Source organism: Bipolaris oryzae, assembly GCF_000523455.1.
Source record: "Bipolaris oryzae ATCC 44560 unplaced genomic scaffold scaffold_305, whole genome shotgun sequence".
Classification (NCBI taxonomy): Eukaryota; Fungi; Ascomycota; class Dothideomycetes; order Pleosporales; family Pleosporaceae; genus Bipolaris; species Bipolaris oryzae.
In genome coordinates this window covers 1-16,229 of record NW_006911581.1, presented here as the reverse complement: position 1 = coordinate 16,229, position 16,229 = coordinate 1, and the positions used below count along the sequence as shown (strand labels likewise).

Here is a 16,229-nt window from a genome sequence, read left to right as displayed (position 1 = left end):
GTGGCTCTAGAGCCTCATTTATGAGGTTGTTTTGGTGAGGCCGCGCGTGCGCGAGGTGGTGGTGTGCGCGAGGTGGTGGGGCACGGTATCCCGCAGCAAGCCTTAGATCACATCTTCTCCTCTCCCCACAACTCTTACATTTAGTACTGATAACGACCCTTGATTCTCTTAGATCTTCTGTTATAATCTCAAGATGAGCTACAAAACTAATTTTCCATGACGAGCATACGATCTAGCATAGATCCAGACATCTATCCAGGATAAGACATGACCCTGGCGCATTCACGCCCACATGTCCATTTGGCTGAGGGAAAACGTTCAAGACATGATCCAAAAGCCTCCTTATAGTAACTGATAGCAAACATATACGCTTGTCTACTTCCCAACGTTTTGTCTCTGCACCGAAATACCTGCGTCGGAGATCGTCGTTCGAGAATACATCTAGTCAAGAATTAGCTAGTGTAGAAGACTTCACATAGATGCTGACCTGTCCACTAGTCCCCTGGATCTCATATCGGCCAGCTCTTGAGACTGGCACATCTGTTCCACCCTTCGTCGTTGCCTTCACGGCTGTGAAAGATACCGTGCCGAAGTCTGGCGTTGCTACAAGTTCACCAGGAATCACTTGGTACCCTTGAACGAACCAATCAGCTGCTAGGGCAGTGAAGGAGGGTATTTCAACGCCTGCCGGTGCTGCGACATTCTGCGTCGTCGTCTTGTTTTGTGTCTTGTTCTCAATCGTCACCGCACCACCTGTCAGTGTAATATTGACCATGATAGTAATGGAATCCCCGTTTGCAACTGGAACAGCCGAAGTTGTATCTGTTGCTGGGTCCGGAAAGTACGAAGCAAAAGTCTTCAGAGTGTTGTTGTAGACAATTCCACCACTGAGAATATTGTTCTGCTCCAGCCCATCACCGATGCCAATCCATATCGATAATCGGTTCGAGCCAGATAGGTTTGGGACGATGAAGGTACCGATAACCGTTTGGAACGAATCGCCGTCAGGAGCCTTGAGTACCGCACCTCCTCTATTGTAATCAAATGCAGCGGATACGAATGACAGCCAGCACGTAGCGCTGAGAATGGTGGTGATTTTCATGGCGGTTGTATAGGGATAAGTGATGGAACAAAATGCTTTCAATGAAGTGACAACGAAATGGGTGATAGAAGCTGTGGGTACCGCAAAAGCCTGTCCTTCTAGAAGGATATCTTTTATTCCGGGAACTGCAGTCTACAAACATTGGTTAAAATGCCACCAGACGGCGTGGAAATGCATCTGGATATTTTACTCATGGCCTCCCGTACCTCTATCCCCATTTCGATATTGAACCGGCCATAGCCCCACGGCGGTATCAGTGTGCGTTTACGAGCCCTTGGAACTTCCGACAGACCCGAATTAGGACCATCAATTCCTCCAATCATGAAATTGTTTGCTCCCTGATCTTATTGGGATACGACAGTAACTACACGCAACTGCCAAAAATGGTGATAGACAGCACCCAAGAGAAGACCCCACAACTTAGCGCGTCGGTAAAATAGGATAGATTGAGGCTTGTGCAACCTTGTCTGGACACCCACCAATATTAATATGATACAGTAAAGGCATAGCCAGTGATGGCTTTGTCCTCCTTTGATTGAATACCATATATGTGGGGCGTCCTCCGCCCTTCCAATGTTCAGTACAACTGCCGAAGCAAAGTCAACACATATACCACGAGATGAATGCTAATCGTTAGGAACGGCTAGATATGATGAAACACTCAATAAAAGTGGATTTTTTCAGCATGGATCAGTACTGGTTCCCGATTGTCAGCCGCAAGTACATTGCACCAAACGGGAGTGTTAGGAAATTCAAGACCTGACTACCTATCAGAGGCTGATCAGGAGACCTCAACGCCCAGCAGAGTAGATTGGTATGCCACATAAATTGTACTTAGCTCGAAAAGATGGTGGAGAGTAACATGGCTAACCGGGGCCTTCGGAGCAATACATCCTAGAATGATGATTACCTCTTCCGCGTGGGAAATCAAGGGCTATTTTCATCTTGTGACTAGATATTGCGCAGTACTGCTCATAAGAGTTCCAGAGCATCTTTGAACCGCAGTCTATACACTTCAAGTTACTGTATCTGATTCTTGTAGCCTTGTGAATCTTTGTAGGAAAGTACAAGGTTTCTTTCAGCGACAAGGAGCTGCTCTTCGTGTATTTCTAACATTCCAATAGAAACCGTTTAATCTTCGGCCAACATGAGACTTTTTGGCGCTACAGCTCTTGTACTTGCTGCTCCTACAATAGCGCTGCTACGGTTTCCTTGCGCCCAACTAGTCATTGATAGATTAGACCCGTTGGTCACGCCCGGCCAAGCTCCCTCTCCGCATCTTCACCAGATTCTCGGAGGGGTACATAAATCCACCACCTGTGATTCAGGAAAGCTAATCATGTACAGAATTCCTTCAACATAACCATGGATCCGGAGAAAGACATGCCAGGCGAGTCAACTTGCACGTCCTGCCAATTCAGCGAGGACTTCTCCGTGAGTAAAACTTGCAAAGTGCTTACCCAAAACTTCCACTAAACTCCATTCAGAACTACTGGACAGCGGTTCTGTAAGGTCTCCAGTACTACTTCTAGAAAGCCCCTAATAGCAAACACCATAGCTACTTCAAAGCCAGGAACGGCACATACAAGCGCGTGCCCCAAATGCCAAACTCAGGCTTCAATGGCGTCAACGGAGGAATGACAGTATACTACATGCAAGATGGACTCTATAACTTCCAGCAAACATCAAAGGTCCAAGCCTTTCAGCCGGTATTTCAAACTCCATAGGCCCACGCCCCTTCCAAGTGCATCCCGATCGGCTGATAACATCAGGGCTTCCGCATGTTCATCGGAGATGTAAACGCACGCTCGAAGCAAGAAGCCGAACGCTTCAGACAACTGACATTTACCTGTCTTGATCACATCGATAACCGCGATCCGCAAACCCTCGATTTCCCAGATAAACCGTGTAAAACCGGCATCATGACTGCTGTTCGCTTCCCTACGTAAGGAGGCCCTTGCTCCACTCTAATGCTTCTCAAGCCAAAGTCTTTGCTAATGACGAGATTAGCTGCTGGGACGGCAAGAACCTTGATTCTCCTGACCACATGGCACATATGGCATATCCCGAACACGGAACCTTTGAGTCCGGCGGGCCCTGTCCCGCTAGTCATCCAGTCCGGATGAGCCAGCTCTTCTACGAAGTCGTCTGGGATACGAGTGCGTTCAACGATCTGGCCGAATGGCCCGAGGATGGTAGTCAGTCGTTTGTCTGGAGTTTCGGCGATAGGTACGTTTCTCTTGCCTGTCTCGAGTCAAGCATTTACACTGGTTTGTAACGCAGCTTGCTAATCATACATGTGGCGAGATAGGACGGGCTTTGCGAACCACGGTGACTATATATTCGGCTGGAAAGGCGACGCGCTACAGCGAGCCCTTGACTCGCCTTGCTATGTCAACTGTCCCACACTGAAGACACAAGACGCAGCTGCCATGAACAAATGCACCGTACCGCGCGTAGTCAACGAGGACATTGATGGATGGGTTACCGAGCTACCCGGTGGCTATCAGGTGTAGTACATCAAGTAACGGTGGACTTGATCGCTTCAACTTCTTCACTGAATTCTCGATCACGGGGTACATATGATTGCGAGATTGTATTTTAGAGAATGGAGAAAACGAAATTCTTATTCTTATTCGTTCTGATACTAAATATTCGGGGCTAATGCTACACTAAGGGAGCCGGGTAAGAATGGTAATAGGAGATATTCGCGTGAATGAGTAGAGCTCTAATATGTTGGCGCTTTTGCACAAAGTAAGGAAAAATGTTCCGAAGGTGTCGATTTTGATGATGACAAAGGAAAACAAAGGAATACAGTTGTCGCATGTAGGCCACCCAGGCTTGGGTGATGGGTCGCTGTCGCTAATCGCATGGAGTGTTTTGCGGATTCGGTTGTGCCGTTAAAGAAAATTCAGCACATATCTCAGATCCTTCTTCTTTTTCTTTTTCTCGACTTATTAACACCTGTGGCTGTATACGTGCCTCACGTCGTCTTCCAGGAAGATAGTTGGAAACCCTCCGCTCCTTCTCTCTTCATCAGAAACAACACGAATCTCTTGGTTCTGATCACCATCACTGCTTCCACTCCCTGAATCTCTCCCAAAATGCATATTGAATTCGTCCAACTCCTTTGGACCAACTGACATCCTATTCGTACTCTCTTGTGGGTTACTGAGCTCCAGCGACGATGCATGCGAGTAGTATGTGAATCCACTTAGTTGCGACCAATCACTTATTCGGCGCGTGTCAACCGTATACGTTGTCGATCCAGAAAAGCGCGAAGGCGGAAATGGTTTCCTCAGTTTGCGCGTCGACCGGGTGGAGGGGGTTTCGATGTCGAAATCTAGATTCGATTCGTCGTCGTGGAAGCGCGTGAGACCGGGGTGAGTGTAACTTGCGGGAAAGTATGCAGTGTTGGGGCGATACATAATTGTTTGCCCAGAGTATCGACTGTTGCGCTGTTTTGATTCGGAGAAAGTGCTGGGCTCGGCATTGAAGATGGAGTCGACATCGCCATGGGATACGTGGACAGCACTTCCCGCTACTGGACCGGAGATTTTGGGTAGAGGGCGCCGAGTCGGAGGCTCGGTTGTTGGTGTTTTGATGGCTCCACCAAGAGGTATCAAAGTACCAAGATTCACGGCTATCATAGCTGTCGTGAGTTCGACAGTGCCCCAGGTCATGAAGGACAAATCGTATCTGCCTCGATCCCCTACTTCGGCCCAGTAAAGGATGACCATTCGACTTCGTATTATAGCAATAGCGGATGCGCCGTAGAGATATTAGCCAGACTGAACATACAGCGAAAAAACGTGGACGTACAAAAGCGCTAACACCGTTACTAGTGCGAGGTATACTTTGATGCCGGTTTTAAAAGATGAGCCGATAATGGTAGGGACCGCAAGTACAACCAACAAGAGACTGGTAGTTGCATTGGTTACTGATTTGAAGTGTCAGTATAGCTTCGCAAGGGTAAAAGAGCACCTCACTCACTATAGTTTGCCATAGCCCAATGCTGAGATTCGATTGGCGACATGCATTTTGCGTTCCCGCTATATGAGAAGTCCCAAGCTGCGACAAGAGGCATGCAATGAATGAGAATTGAGACGAACCATTCGAGCGTATGCCAAAATGTCAAGACTGTTCACGTTAGCTTGGCGCCTCTCCCTCTCGTTTCTTACTGCGTAAGCTTACACATGATTCCGATGATTAACACTCCGCGGCAAATGTATATATAGGCGTGGAATCTAGAGTTGGATACAGGCAAGAGCGTGAAAGCAGCCGACAGCTTTACCAACCCAAGCCCAAAGATATAGACTGAGTTTAGTGCCCAGATCCATGGACCCAACCGTTCGCTCTCGACTGGAGACGCAGTGTCTCGATCTTCTCGTCCGAGACCTAGCTCTACTAATCCAGTAAACGTAATAAAAACGCCTACTGCGCACAGCTGCCGAGAATGTCAGTTGCGTGGCGTTTATTTCGTTGGTCTTAACATACCGCAGCCAGAAACATAAGTCCATCATCAAAGCCAAATGAATGAAGTAGCCTTGCGCGTGTAAACACCCTTAACGAGTATATGACGAGCGCTATCAAGACTAGTGTGACAACGATAGCAAGGTGGAGAGGTCCCTGGTCATGGGCGAGTGAAGCATGAGGCAGTACTGAAGAAGAGACTGCACTTGCATCCCCACCCATGGTGTGATGAGAATGTAGTGGTGTACTGACGTTTGCTTGAGGTTATGCAGCTTGACCAAAGAGGCTTCAGAAGAGGAGGAATGTCGAAACGAATTTTTGAAGAGAAGAAAGGAGTGTGTGGATGTGGAGTTGGAGTGGAGGGATCAGGGTATCTAGAGGAGGGTATCTCATAAGACGGATACAACATGGCGTTTAAACCCCCCAGTAATACTGAGTAGTTACGCATGGTTCACAGCTCCTCATCGGCGTCCCTAGAATGAACCAGGGGCAGTATATGCACGGTGCGGGCCATACAAGTGCTCGGCGTCTGCATGTAAGGTACGCGAGTGGGGGAGCTGGATGCTAGCTTTGGGCGTATAGGACTTGTCCCTGGTCTACGGGGTCGTTAGCGTCCCAAAGAGCCACATCAACATGGCACCGGTGGTGCTGAATGCTGGCATGAGATTGGCCACGGAGTATCCCCATACTTTTAGTAGTTGCGTGCTTTTCTACAGGGCTCGTCTTGATCCCGGCACCATGTAGGTAGCTTTTTCCGAACCAAGACAAGCCATGTGCTTTTTTCGACACACTACTGCAGGTCCGCTTCTCCAAGTCCGTCCCCGCGATACCATAGATTCTGATCAGGATGATAGCCACATCAATGCGCCATAAACACGGCGGAAGCTTTCGTCTCGTTAACAGGCGTGCTTATGCATTTGCCACCCCACACTTTTCCATCGATACAGATGGTGGCTTGGGGGCTTGATCCAGGAGTATCACAGGATGCGCCCAAAAGGACAATTGAAAAAGAACAGATAGGTTTGTGTATCTCGAGCATACGCGGAGGGTGGCTCATTTCCCCCCTGGAAAGGTGGTCGAGCAACGCTTTGCTTTTCCTTGTGATCAGCAGGCTAACGAACAGGTATCCTTCCGAATTCCCAACATCATGATGATATGCAGAACGTAAGAGACCCGGAGGAAGTTTCCGGTTCCTTTCAAGCACCCATGATACGTTTGTTGCAGTTCGGCCGTTGTCGTCTGGTATGTGTCGGCAGTCGGACAAGGTAGGAATTGACGCTCGCAAAATAGCGCGCTGTGATGAAACACGCTTCTGGAAAAAGCAATGTGCAAACTTGTCAGTACCTGTCACGTATCTCGATCCATCTGAACTAGTTTTGCCATCGGCCGCGGGGAAGTCGATATATGGGCATCGTGGCTTACGCTTTTCCTTTGACAGATTGAGAATATGGCGGTGGGGAAGCCTTCAAAGACTCCTCTTGGCACGCTACGTACGTACGTACGTCGGCTCAACAACGCGTGCTCTCGAACCACCTCACTTCAACAACGATGTAGTCTATGGGACTAATTACTTGGTAGCATAGGATGATCCCGAAACCCTATGTTATTCCCATAGCTGCCGCGGCGGATTTCTCTTGGTAGAGCCGGATATCAGAACCCCGAATACAAAATCCTCCATTCGACCCCTTGAGTAACAGAAGGCGGCTGACATGGCTATCTGTGGAAATGACTACCTTTGTGGGACTGTGGAGAAACGATATTGTCACACAAGCCATGCGGACAATTTTGAAGTATTGAGAACACGAGCCGGGTGGCGTGCTGGAACAGCTCTCGAATGTCTCACAAAGACGGGAACTGTCGAGTCAGTCGGGATATTTTTGAGTAAGTGCCATGTTTTCTTTTCAGTCGCGGTACCTTAAACTTGCCGGAAGATGCGTACATACTTACCGCAGAACATGGCGCCGGCTACCGTCATCCTTGATATTGCAGCAAGCTGCCCTGTAGTGGCGACATGCACGCCTAATCCTTCGCGGCCATCCCTCTTGGGTTCTGATCTTCCTTTGGTGGTCCGACTGGGCCACGGTAAGTCGCTTGGATTTTAGTGTCGCGTATGCAAAAGATGGTAGCGACGACGAATGGTACGGGTCGCTGCACTGCAAATCGCGCTACTTATGCAAGGCTTCAGGCATCTTCGTCTGAGTTGCCAGGCTTGTTCTTCATGCACCTGCTGTATGACAAACACACGGAAATGATCTGGGCTAAGAGCCATGGTGGTTATGAAGCATGAAATGCATGGCCCAGAATTCCAAGAGGCCTAGTTTTATCGGGTGCCGACGATTGCAAATTCATATCAGGGCCAGAGTCTCCAAGATAATACGAATGGTCGTGGCAGCCGAAATAGCACTCACTGCTGTCGATTATCCTATCTAGAATGTAAATGCTCTCTTGTTTAGTACATACGTCATCACCTGGAACGGGTGCCTTGGTGGACAGAGAGTTCGGGAAGTGCACAGTGCCGTTCGTCATTTAACAATCTTGAAACCATTGAATTTATTTCGAACCAAAGTGTTGTTGCTACTAAATTGGTAAAGAGAATTCCTCGGAGACATTCATGAAACAGAACCATCTTTGGAAAGAAGGTTGATCCTTACGTACAGTGCCGGGCAAGTGTACCTGACCCTACCTGCAATGGGCCTAACATGATTGGAAATTACCATTCTGCTGAGCCAGTACCAACCCCGCTTTCTCAACCTATGTCTCATTCAATAGTAACGGCAAAGGCGCGGCTATCGTTACTCCAATTGGGTAGATTCAAGCCCTGGATTGTATGATGAGACGTTTCATTCAAATATCAACTCTTCTCTCCGCGGCTTTCACCTAGAACACCGGACCTTCAACTGGATAACAATGGAATTAATCGGTGTGCACCACATTGTTTAATATAAGCCTACAAAGATTTACTAAGGCCGATCGCACGACTATCATTGCGACTACTGTTCCAATATGGTTGATACGAGACATATCTCACAGCTGCGGATAAACATAGTTACCTAGATCAATCGTTCGTGCAGCGTGTTTGAGAAAACAAAACCATCACTTATCCTAGATAACGTTCACACAACAAGAGAGTCCTTATGGAAACTATGTTTCTTGTGGAAAGGACAAAGACAAAGAAAGTAGAAATTTTAAGGATGCTCCACTACGCGTTAGCCTAGTGAAATTTCGGATTTCGGAAAGTTTCGGCTCCTCCCTACCCACAGTAGGACATTACATTTTTTTTCAAACGGGTACCCCGCTACAATTACCTCTTCCAAAGATTATGTTTTCAAGGCTTCTCGCTTCCAACCGTGTTTCCCATGCACTCTGTAGTTGTATTCACTGCAAATTCAAAGTCTTCCATCAAATTACTAAGCAATCACTTGGCCTAATGGCCCAATGGCAAGGCGCTTGACTACGATTCACATCCGAAATCAAGAGATTCCAGGTTCGACCCCTGGTTAGGTCACATAGCTTCTATGTTTTCAGCATCGGTGGTTTAGTGGTAAAATTAGCCGTTGCCATCCACTCTGGATCTTCAAAAGCTCCAGCTGGACAACGTCGGCTAGCCCCGGGTTCGATTCCCGGCCGATGCAATCGAATCTTTTTGCACTTTTTGAGTACTTGCTGTTGTGTGGGGGGTGGTGTTTTTTTTGGAGAAGTGGAGCCTCTCCAGCTATATAAGGAACTGCCCTAGCCACTCACTGGTACGTTAATATAGCTTAGTGCGGGTCTTACAAACACTACGTATGCTATAGTAAGACTATGAGATTCACCTAATACAATGCTGAATGAATGCTTGAATAACATCCTTCAGTGTACTATCTTGCCGCACACTTAGGAGTATGTAAATGAAAGGAACGCGGAAAATGATCGAAACCTGTCAGCAAGGAGTTTATGACTTTGACTGGCACTTGATCAATATATGGTGCATAGAGAGTTCAAGAGATAGTAGCGCTGAGTAGTGTTTAAAGAAGTGTAAAGCTGGGCTGAGAATTCGTCTGCATGCAGTACATTCTCAGCGAGTTATATCTCACAGAAACGACCTCGTCTGTAACCAGCATTGCCGAAGGATGATTGAAAAAGACGAAAACCTCAAACTCTGTAAGCATCGTTGTGTACTTGTCGTGTCCTGCACGCGTCGGAGACAATCCCCGCCATCTTTTTCACCATCTCCGACATCCACACACCTTGACTACATGGCGCAGGCAACCCCCCCCCCCCAAATCCTAACCACTTCAAAAAAAAATCCCAAAAATGAGAGGTCGATTTTTTTTTGCATGGGAAAACAACTAAATCCCTCCCCTCCGCGGGGTCACCATCAAAACAAGAAAGCCAGCCCTCCCACCCATTTTCTTTTCTTGCTCGCCCAAAATCTTCCAATACTACTAAGTACCCCGCTACGCACTGAAGCAAAAAAAACCCCCCGTAAGTCAACAATACAGCTACTTGCAAATCTCACCGACCGAATTCGAATAATTTAATCACACACACACACACACACACCGTAACTTCCGCTCAAGCTAACATAGCAGACCAACTCGTGATATGGGGGGAGGGGAGTGCACGGATTTCCAACAATGTACAATGGGTCATTTGTGACATCCCTGACGCCTGCGAGTAACTCCGCGGACTGTGGGAGGAGGGAAATGGGGGGAGGAAGGGTAAGTACCGAAGGGGGGAAAAGGGGGATGGGCTAGTAAATATTTCAGCGGGATAAAGTGTAGATGTTTTTTTTTGATTTGGGTGATGCGGTGTCTTAGTGGATGGTTGAAGCTAGTATTGTGAGTGGCGCTACTCAGACGGGGTGTTCGGGTCGAGGTGGGAAGAATTTATGTAGATATTACTCATTAACATGGGCTTTTTATTTTGCAAAAGATGATAATAAAAATGGCTTAGCAAAACGTTGATCACAGCCTACGAAGAACCGAAGAAGGATGTTGCAATGTGGGTATGTAATAGGTTGATACTTTATATACACAAACATCGAAATAGTCATCTACAAAGAAAAAAAAATCAACATTCACAATACAGTATACACAAAGGTGTCCAGTAGTAGCATAAAAGGGTTATCATAACAGCTTGCATCTATATATCATAGCTCGCTCGCTCGCATACCCATCATCAATAAAAAAAGCGATGATGGTGTGAATAAAGAGCAAAAAAACAAAAAAAAGCCACAACAACTACATCATATCTCATAATCACCACTGCTTTCTCGGCGGAAACGACAAGACTGTCTTAAGCTGTGCGATTCGCATGCTGGCTTCCGATTCTGCGTCGCTTAGGGGTGGAGATGGGTGGAGTAGCGAGGAGCCCTTGCGTAGAAGAGTTTTTGGGCGGTTCTCGAAACAAGGGTAGGGCTGTGGTGGTAGCGATGGGGTGTCCGTTTGTGTTGGTGGAGCGTCTGTGTGTAATATCGCCGACCCGATGATTGGGGAGGAAGGATGCAGCAGTGTTGATCCGCGTCTTCGTCGTGGTTGCGGAATCTCTATGCCTTCCTCGGCCGTGTAGTCCAGTCTTGTCGTCTTGCTTCTGCTACGACCCGTCTGTGTGCTGGCTCGTGGTTCAGTGTGGCCCATGGCGGCATCCATCGATGTCCTCCGTAGTAATTCTTCCTTGAGACTCGGTTTCCAGCCCGGCCGCCGTTTCGCTGACCCATATTGGTGCAATGTGCTTGTGCGCTGGCTGTAGCGTGATCGTGGCTCGATGACAACTGTTTTGGGAGAGAGCGGTGGTGAAGGGGGATACGGATCCCAGTCGCTGTCTTCATCTTCGGAGAGTAGGAAACATTGATGCGCCGGGATGTTGCTGTCTCGTTTGCTGGGCATGGTCGAATCGCTGCCTTCTCCCCGTGCAGCAACACCACCTCTTCGTCCGCCTTCGCAAATTTGCATCGCCGCGCTATCATGCTGTGTGCGGTGGCAGGGTGTGGGCTCGTTGCTCCTTGATCGAGACATTTTCGTATGCTGCTCATCTGTCGCACTCGTATGGATCCAGGAGGTGTGATTTTCGGGAGCTCTCCTGCACCATTTCATGGCAATATTTTGACGGTGATACTGTAAAAAAAATGTGGCGTAGTCGTTAAAATCTAATCGCGGCGTCACTAGGTTTTGTGCAAGGTAGGGGGGAAGGTGCGAAAATGGCGGCTGCCTCTTATTTATTCGTAGCGACGTTATGAGACCCAAACGTGGAGTGAAGAGCGTTTATGTATGACTAGGTTTTTACTGCATCCGGTCCAGTGGCTGCTATAAAGCCAGCGTCAACACTTGTACATGCACGCCTGGACTCTGTGCAGAATGAGACGCATAGACATAAAGCACATGCAGATACGGAAATGGTCCCAACAAGGGGTGTGTGCTCAGGCGCACTATTTGGTTTGGCTCACATCGGATTGTTGACATAAGCGCCACAAAGGGCCTCCCTTGTCAGCAAATGCGGCTTTACTTCAAGGGCGCGGGCTGCGCTTGGACTCGTCATCGTGGGTTGACTGGTTCTGACGATGGGCATGTGAGCATGTGACGTTGGACAACCCATCTTGTTGGTGGCCTGTGCAAATCTCCCAACGGACCGACCAAGACGCCCGGGTATTCTACCCAGACGATAGGTGTAGACCAGCCTTACGCACCGAGTCAAGATGTGTCCGAGAAAGAAATTTCCATGGTCGTGTTCAACAAGTGTCGTGTGCTTCGCCGGCTTTCGCTAGCAATGGTGTCTGCGCAAGGATGCCTTGCGTTAGCTCAAGGCAATCAAAACACTTCCATCTCTTCCGTCACCCGCTTTCCAAACCAGTCTACAAGTTCATCACCGATTGCCTCGTTTTTTCCGTTGAAGAAGTCCGTCATCCGCATGTCGTTGCCATCATCTTCCGCCGGCCAGTCGATGCTGACGTCGGCCTTTTTCCCCTCGAGCATTTCCTTGGCTGTGCCCCAGGAAAAGCGAGTCTCGTTACCCCAGCCAAAGAGGGGATCCATGTTCTGCTTCATCCATGCTGAGGTGCGCGCGTCAGATGGATACCCTGATCCCCATGCGACTTGAACTTGTGCCCCATCTTCGGCTTCCGGATCGGTGCGGCTATGGTAGGGCTCGTAGCACACGTCTAGTGCAGCGTCGCGCGTAACCTTGGCGCAGACCGAGGCTGCGCTCACGACTGGATACAGACTGTCGGCTTTCTTTGCGACTGTGATGCTAATAGTTGGCCATATTCTCTCCAACTTCTTCTGGTAGATTTCGGGCTTGCCAATTGTATCAATGTATATCTCCTTGACGTTGACCCCCTTGGCGAGGACCTCTTTGATCAAATCAATGGTCGCATCCATAGCTTGGGCGTTCAAGTTGTACACGGATGGCTGCAGCATGTGCGCAGAGATATCTTGCGCAGACAGCAGCCGCGTTGCCCACCCGCCGGCTTCGTAGAGATCGGTGCCTTGGGTGCAGAGCGTGCGCATGAGATCGGACCGGACATCGGCCTTGAGGACCTTGGAGTCATCAAAGTGGTGGGTTTCAGCGAGGAGGGAGTGGTGCAGTTCGATTGGTAAGTAGAAGAGGGCGTATACCATAGGGCCTAGATTGTGTTAGTTACAGTCATCATCTTAGACGAGCGGAGTAGTAGCGGTACCTAATACGGGGCCTCTTCCTGCTTCGTCGACACCCAAGACAACCTCTCGTGCCATGTCATCTGCAATTTGCTTGGGGATGGGTGAGAAGTGTGAGTAAGACCGGCCACCCAAAAGCTGCGGCTTGGAAATTGACGGTGCCATGAAAACGTCCGAGGGGGGCGTCTGGTCCTCAAGGTCTTGCGTGTCCATGTGGACGTCATCCTGTGCCTCTGCCATGGCGGTAAATCAATGCGACTGGGAAATGGCGGTTGAGACTTTGTTGGCTCAATGTGGAAGCAAAAGTGACTTGTGGGCGGAGAACGCGACGCGTCTGTCTCGGTGTTTTGTTGCGCGATCCACCGAGCCACTAAGGAGTAGGCGTGTGAATGGTACCGCAGCACGGCAGAAGTAGGGCAAGCACCCACACACACCTCATGCGTACACGGCACGTTGCATGCAGTATTCGACGCTTTTCCCTCAAACCTACTGAAAGCGGCATCCCAGTATCGGCAAGTCGTGTCCGTGTCACCGCACAAGGGTCTCGCCGCACGAGTGCCGCCGAAAGCTACATGTCTTGTCCCTAGAGTGGTAACTATGGCGGTCGTATCATACCCTACCGACCCATGCATAGTGTGTGTGTGCAAAACGCCCCCGCTGGAACATATATAATACCCTTGATTACTGCAGGCCATTGTTAATCAACTTGCTAACACTATCCCTGAGGCTCTCTTGTAGCCAATTCGGCAACCCTCTGACGTAAGTTATTTTACTTATATCACTTGGCAACATGACCTGTCCACCACTACAGCTCGTGATGCTCTTGACGATTGAATCTGCAACAACAGTCGGCTCGATTATAGAGGCGCCGCGCTTCTTGAGCTCGTCCTCGACGGATGCAATCAGAGGCGTGCGCACCCAATTGGGGTGAATGGATGTGGTAAGCACATTCGGGCTATTGTACTGATGCCTGAGTTCTTGGTTGAGCGCTACCCACAAGTCAGTTTTTTGTAGTATAGAAGAACAAGGACGAATGACGAACATTCGTGGAAGCTTAAAATCGCTGCCTTGGTCGCTGTGTAATCGGCCATACCGGCGATGCCGACAAAGCTCGCCGCACTCGCAACTGTCACAATGTGGCCCTTGTTATGCTGGAGCATATCAGGTAGGAACGCCTTGGTAGTATACCAGTTGCTGAGTACATTGACATCGAAGATCCTCCGGAGATGATCATCAGAGGTGTTCAAGATGGTATGGGGCACGAAAATGCCTGCGTTATTAACCAGAATCGTAGGCGCGCCTAGAGTTGCTTTGATTTTTTCTGCAGTCGAGTAGACGGCATTTGGATTTGTAATGTCGCAAGCAAAGAATGTGACGTTTGCAACTAGTACGATTAGCATGTGAGATACGTGGTAGTGCAAGGGTAAGACTTACCGCTCTGCAGACTTGGGGGTAGTTGGCGGATGTCCAGGATAGCCACGCGTATATCCTTGCTGATCAATTTCTTAACCACAAGCTCCCCGATTCCAGAGCATCCTCCAGTAACGACAGCAACCTCGCGATTCCAGTTCCATCTTGCCTTGTCACTTCGGAGTCTTCCAGCATTTAGAGCTAGGCGGTTCAGTTGTTTGTTCAGAACCCCTGCTGTTCCTAACGCAAGACACACTTTCAATGCCTTGAGGATCTGCGCATATTGTGTTGGATCTCGAAGAGCCGGGACCCTATTGGCAAGCTGGCGACGGAGTTGCAGAGGGCCCTTTGTTAGTATCCATAAAAGAGCGGTGGTCACGATGGGATTGAGCGCAACGCGCGTGGCAGATGTCGCAACAAGGTTGATCAAGTTTTGCAGTGCTGCCGCCATGGCTGTAGAGCATGAAGATGATGGGTCAGGTTTGGCTATGGGCCCCTATGTGGATATATAGTGGCGAACATTGGCACTCACTCTCAGATAACAAGAGTGGTGCGGATCCGGCTGCATCAAGAGGGGGGGTAAGGTAACACGCGAATGTTGAACTTGATTCGGCCGACTCTGACGTGTGCGTCGAGACGAGACCTCGGCTTTGCCTTTACGAGCGCTCACCGTTCAGGTGAAGGGTCTGTATCACTTTGATGCAGCGTTCTTGTGCAGCATGTACATGGGCTCTATCGATCTTCATCAGGCGGAACTGCAGAGAAGAAGTGCTTAGCATTTCAAGATTTCAAGGCACGGATGATGCGGGATGTGGAAGCCAAGGTGTTTGCGATGCACTGGCGTGACTCGGTTTGGCAGGCATGGCGAAGATGAGAGGGTAGGTACTCGCAATGTCTAGGAGTGTTGGATGTGAAAAAAAGCAGACATGGAAATGGGCAAAGTTGAAGGGGAAGATGGTCGTCGCTTTAGGGTAGGGCTGGCGGTGACGTAATTGCCACGGTCAAGGATGCAAATGGCAGGCTCGACCCGTAGGACCAAGTCGGTATCCGGTGGAATTGATACTAGCACTAGATACGGACTTCCGAATGGTACGGGCCGGCAATCAAGTGCACCTACGCATACACTACTCTACACGTACACACCCAAGTATGCCAGCCGCTCGGGTTGTGTTTCTTTTGGGATTGTTGGGCGGAATTTGGCCGCAACGCTATGCGCCGGCTCTGCGACTACAGCTGTGCATGCACACCGGCCATGTAGGTGTAGGGTGCCATGACTGGCGCCCTGCATCAATCCCGAAGGCCGTGTGCAGCGGGCCTTGTGTGCAGAGCTGAGAGCAAATGGGAAGGGAAGCCGCAGCTGGATGTGCGTACAGTATGCGTAGGATACAAGAGTGTACATGCCATGTGCTGTGGGCATGTAGGGTGTCTATGGTCAAGACAAGTACCGATGGCTAGGAACCGGGCCCGATTGGTCCGTGGCTAGCTTGGCCGCACGCGGGGCAGTCGACTAATAACTAACTAACGTCCATCCCTCCGTGGCGCAAATCCCTGTGTGCCGCAATCGGCCAATCAGCTCCCAAGTTTTAGGAAGAAGTCCGTGATTTAAGCGAGCT

At 49.2% G+C, this 16,229-nt stretch overlaps 5 protein-coding genes across 5 annotated transcripts; 1 reads left to right on the top strand and 4 right to left on the bottom strand.

The window, feature by feature from the left end:
• Positions 1-375: 375 nt before the first annotated feature.
• COCMIDRAFT_110177 (uncharacterized protein) lies at positions 376-1,102 on the bottom strand (the record flags this gene model as incomplete). Its single annotated transcript, XM_007695377.1, has 2 exons — positions 376-441; positions 488-1,102. The coding sequence occupies 2 exons, from the start codon at positions 1,100-1,102 to the stop codon at positions 376-378; spliced, it is 681 nt and encodes a 226-aa protein (XP_007693567.1).
• A 1,147-nt stretch (positions 1,103-2,249) lies between these two features.
• COCMIDRAFT_110173 (uncharacterized protein) lies at positions 2,250-3,618 on the top strand (the record flags this gene model as incomplete). The annotated part of the gene is made up of 7 exons (XM_007695376.1): positions 2,250-2,402; positions 2,450-2,536; positions 2,590-2,609; positions 2,661-2,811; positions 2,875-3,047; positions 3,113-3,331; positions 3,414-3,618. The coding sequence occupies 7 exons, from the start codon at positions 2,250-2,252 to the stop codon at positions 3,616-3,618; spliced, it is 1,008 nt and encodes a 335-aa protein (XP_007693566.1).
• Positions 3,619-4,059: 441 nt separating this feature from the next.
• Positions 4,060-5,797, bottom strand: COCMIDRAFT_110169 (uncharacterized protein; the record flags this gene model as incomplete). The annotated part of the gene is made up of 5 exons (XM_007695375.1): positions 4,060-4,846; positions 4,904-5,042; positions 5,096-5,242; positions 5,297-5,549; positions 5,600-5,797. The coding sequence occupies 5 exons, from the start codon at positions 5,795-5,797 to the stop codon at positions 4,060-4,062; spliced, it is 1,524 nt and encodes a 507-aa protein (XP_007693565.1).
• A 5,018-nt stretch (positions 5,798-10,815) lies between these two features.
• On the bottom strand, positions 10,816-11,571 carry COCMIDRAFT_110165 (uncharacterized protein; the record flags this gene model as incomplete). The annotated part of the gene is made up of 1 exon (XM_007695374.1): positions 10,816-11,571. One exon carries the CDS (start codon positions 11,569-11,571, stop codon positions 10,816-10,818), a length of 756 nt encoding a protein of 251 aa, XP_007693564.1.
• Positions 11,572-13,887: 2,316 nt separating this feature from the next.
• Positions 13,888-15,067, bottom strand: COCMIDRAFT_110176 (uncharacterized protein; the record flags this gene model as incomplete). The annotated part of the gene is made up of 3 exons (XM_007695373.1): positions 13,888-14,195; positions 14,249-14,590; positions 14,641-15,067. 3 exons carry the CDS (start codon positions 15,065-15,067, stop codon positions 13,888-13,890), a joined length of 1,077 nt encoding a protein of 358 aa, XP_007693563.1.
• Between the last annotated feature and the right edge of the window lie 1,162 nt (positions 15,068-16,229).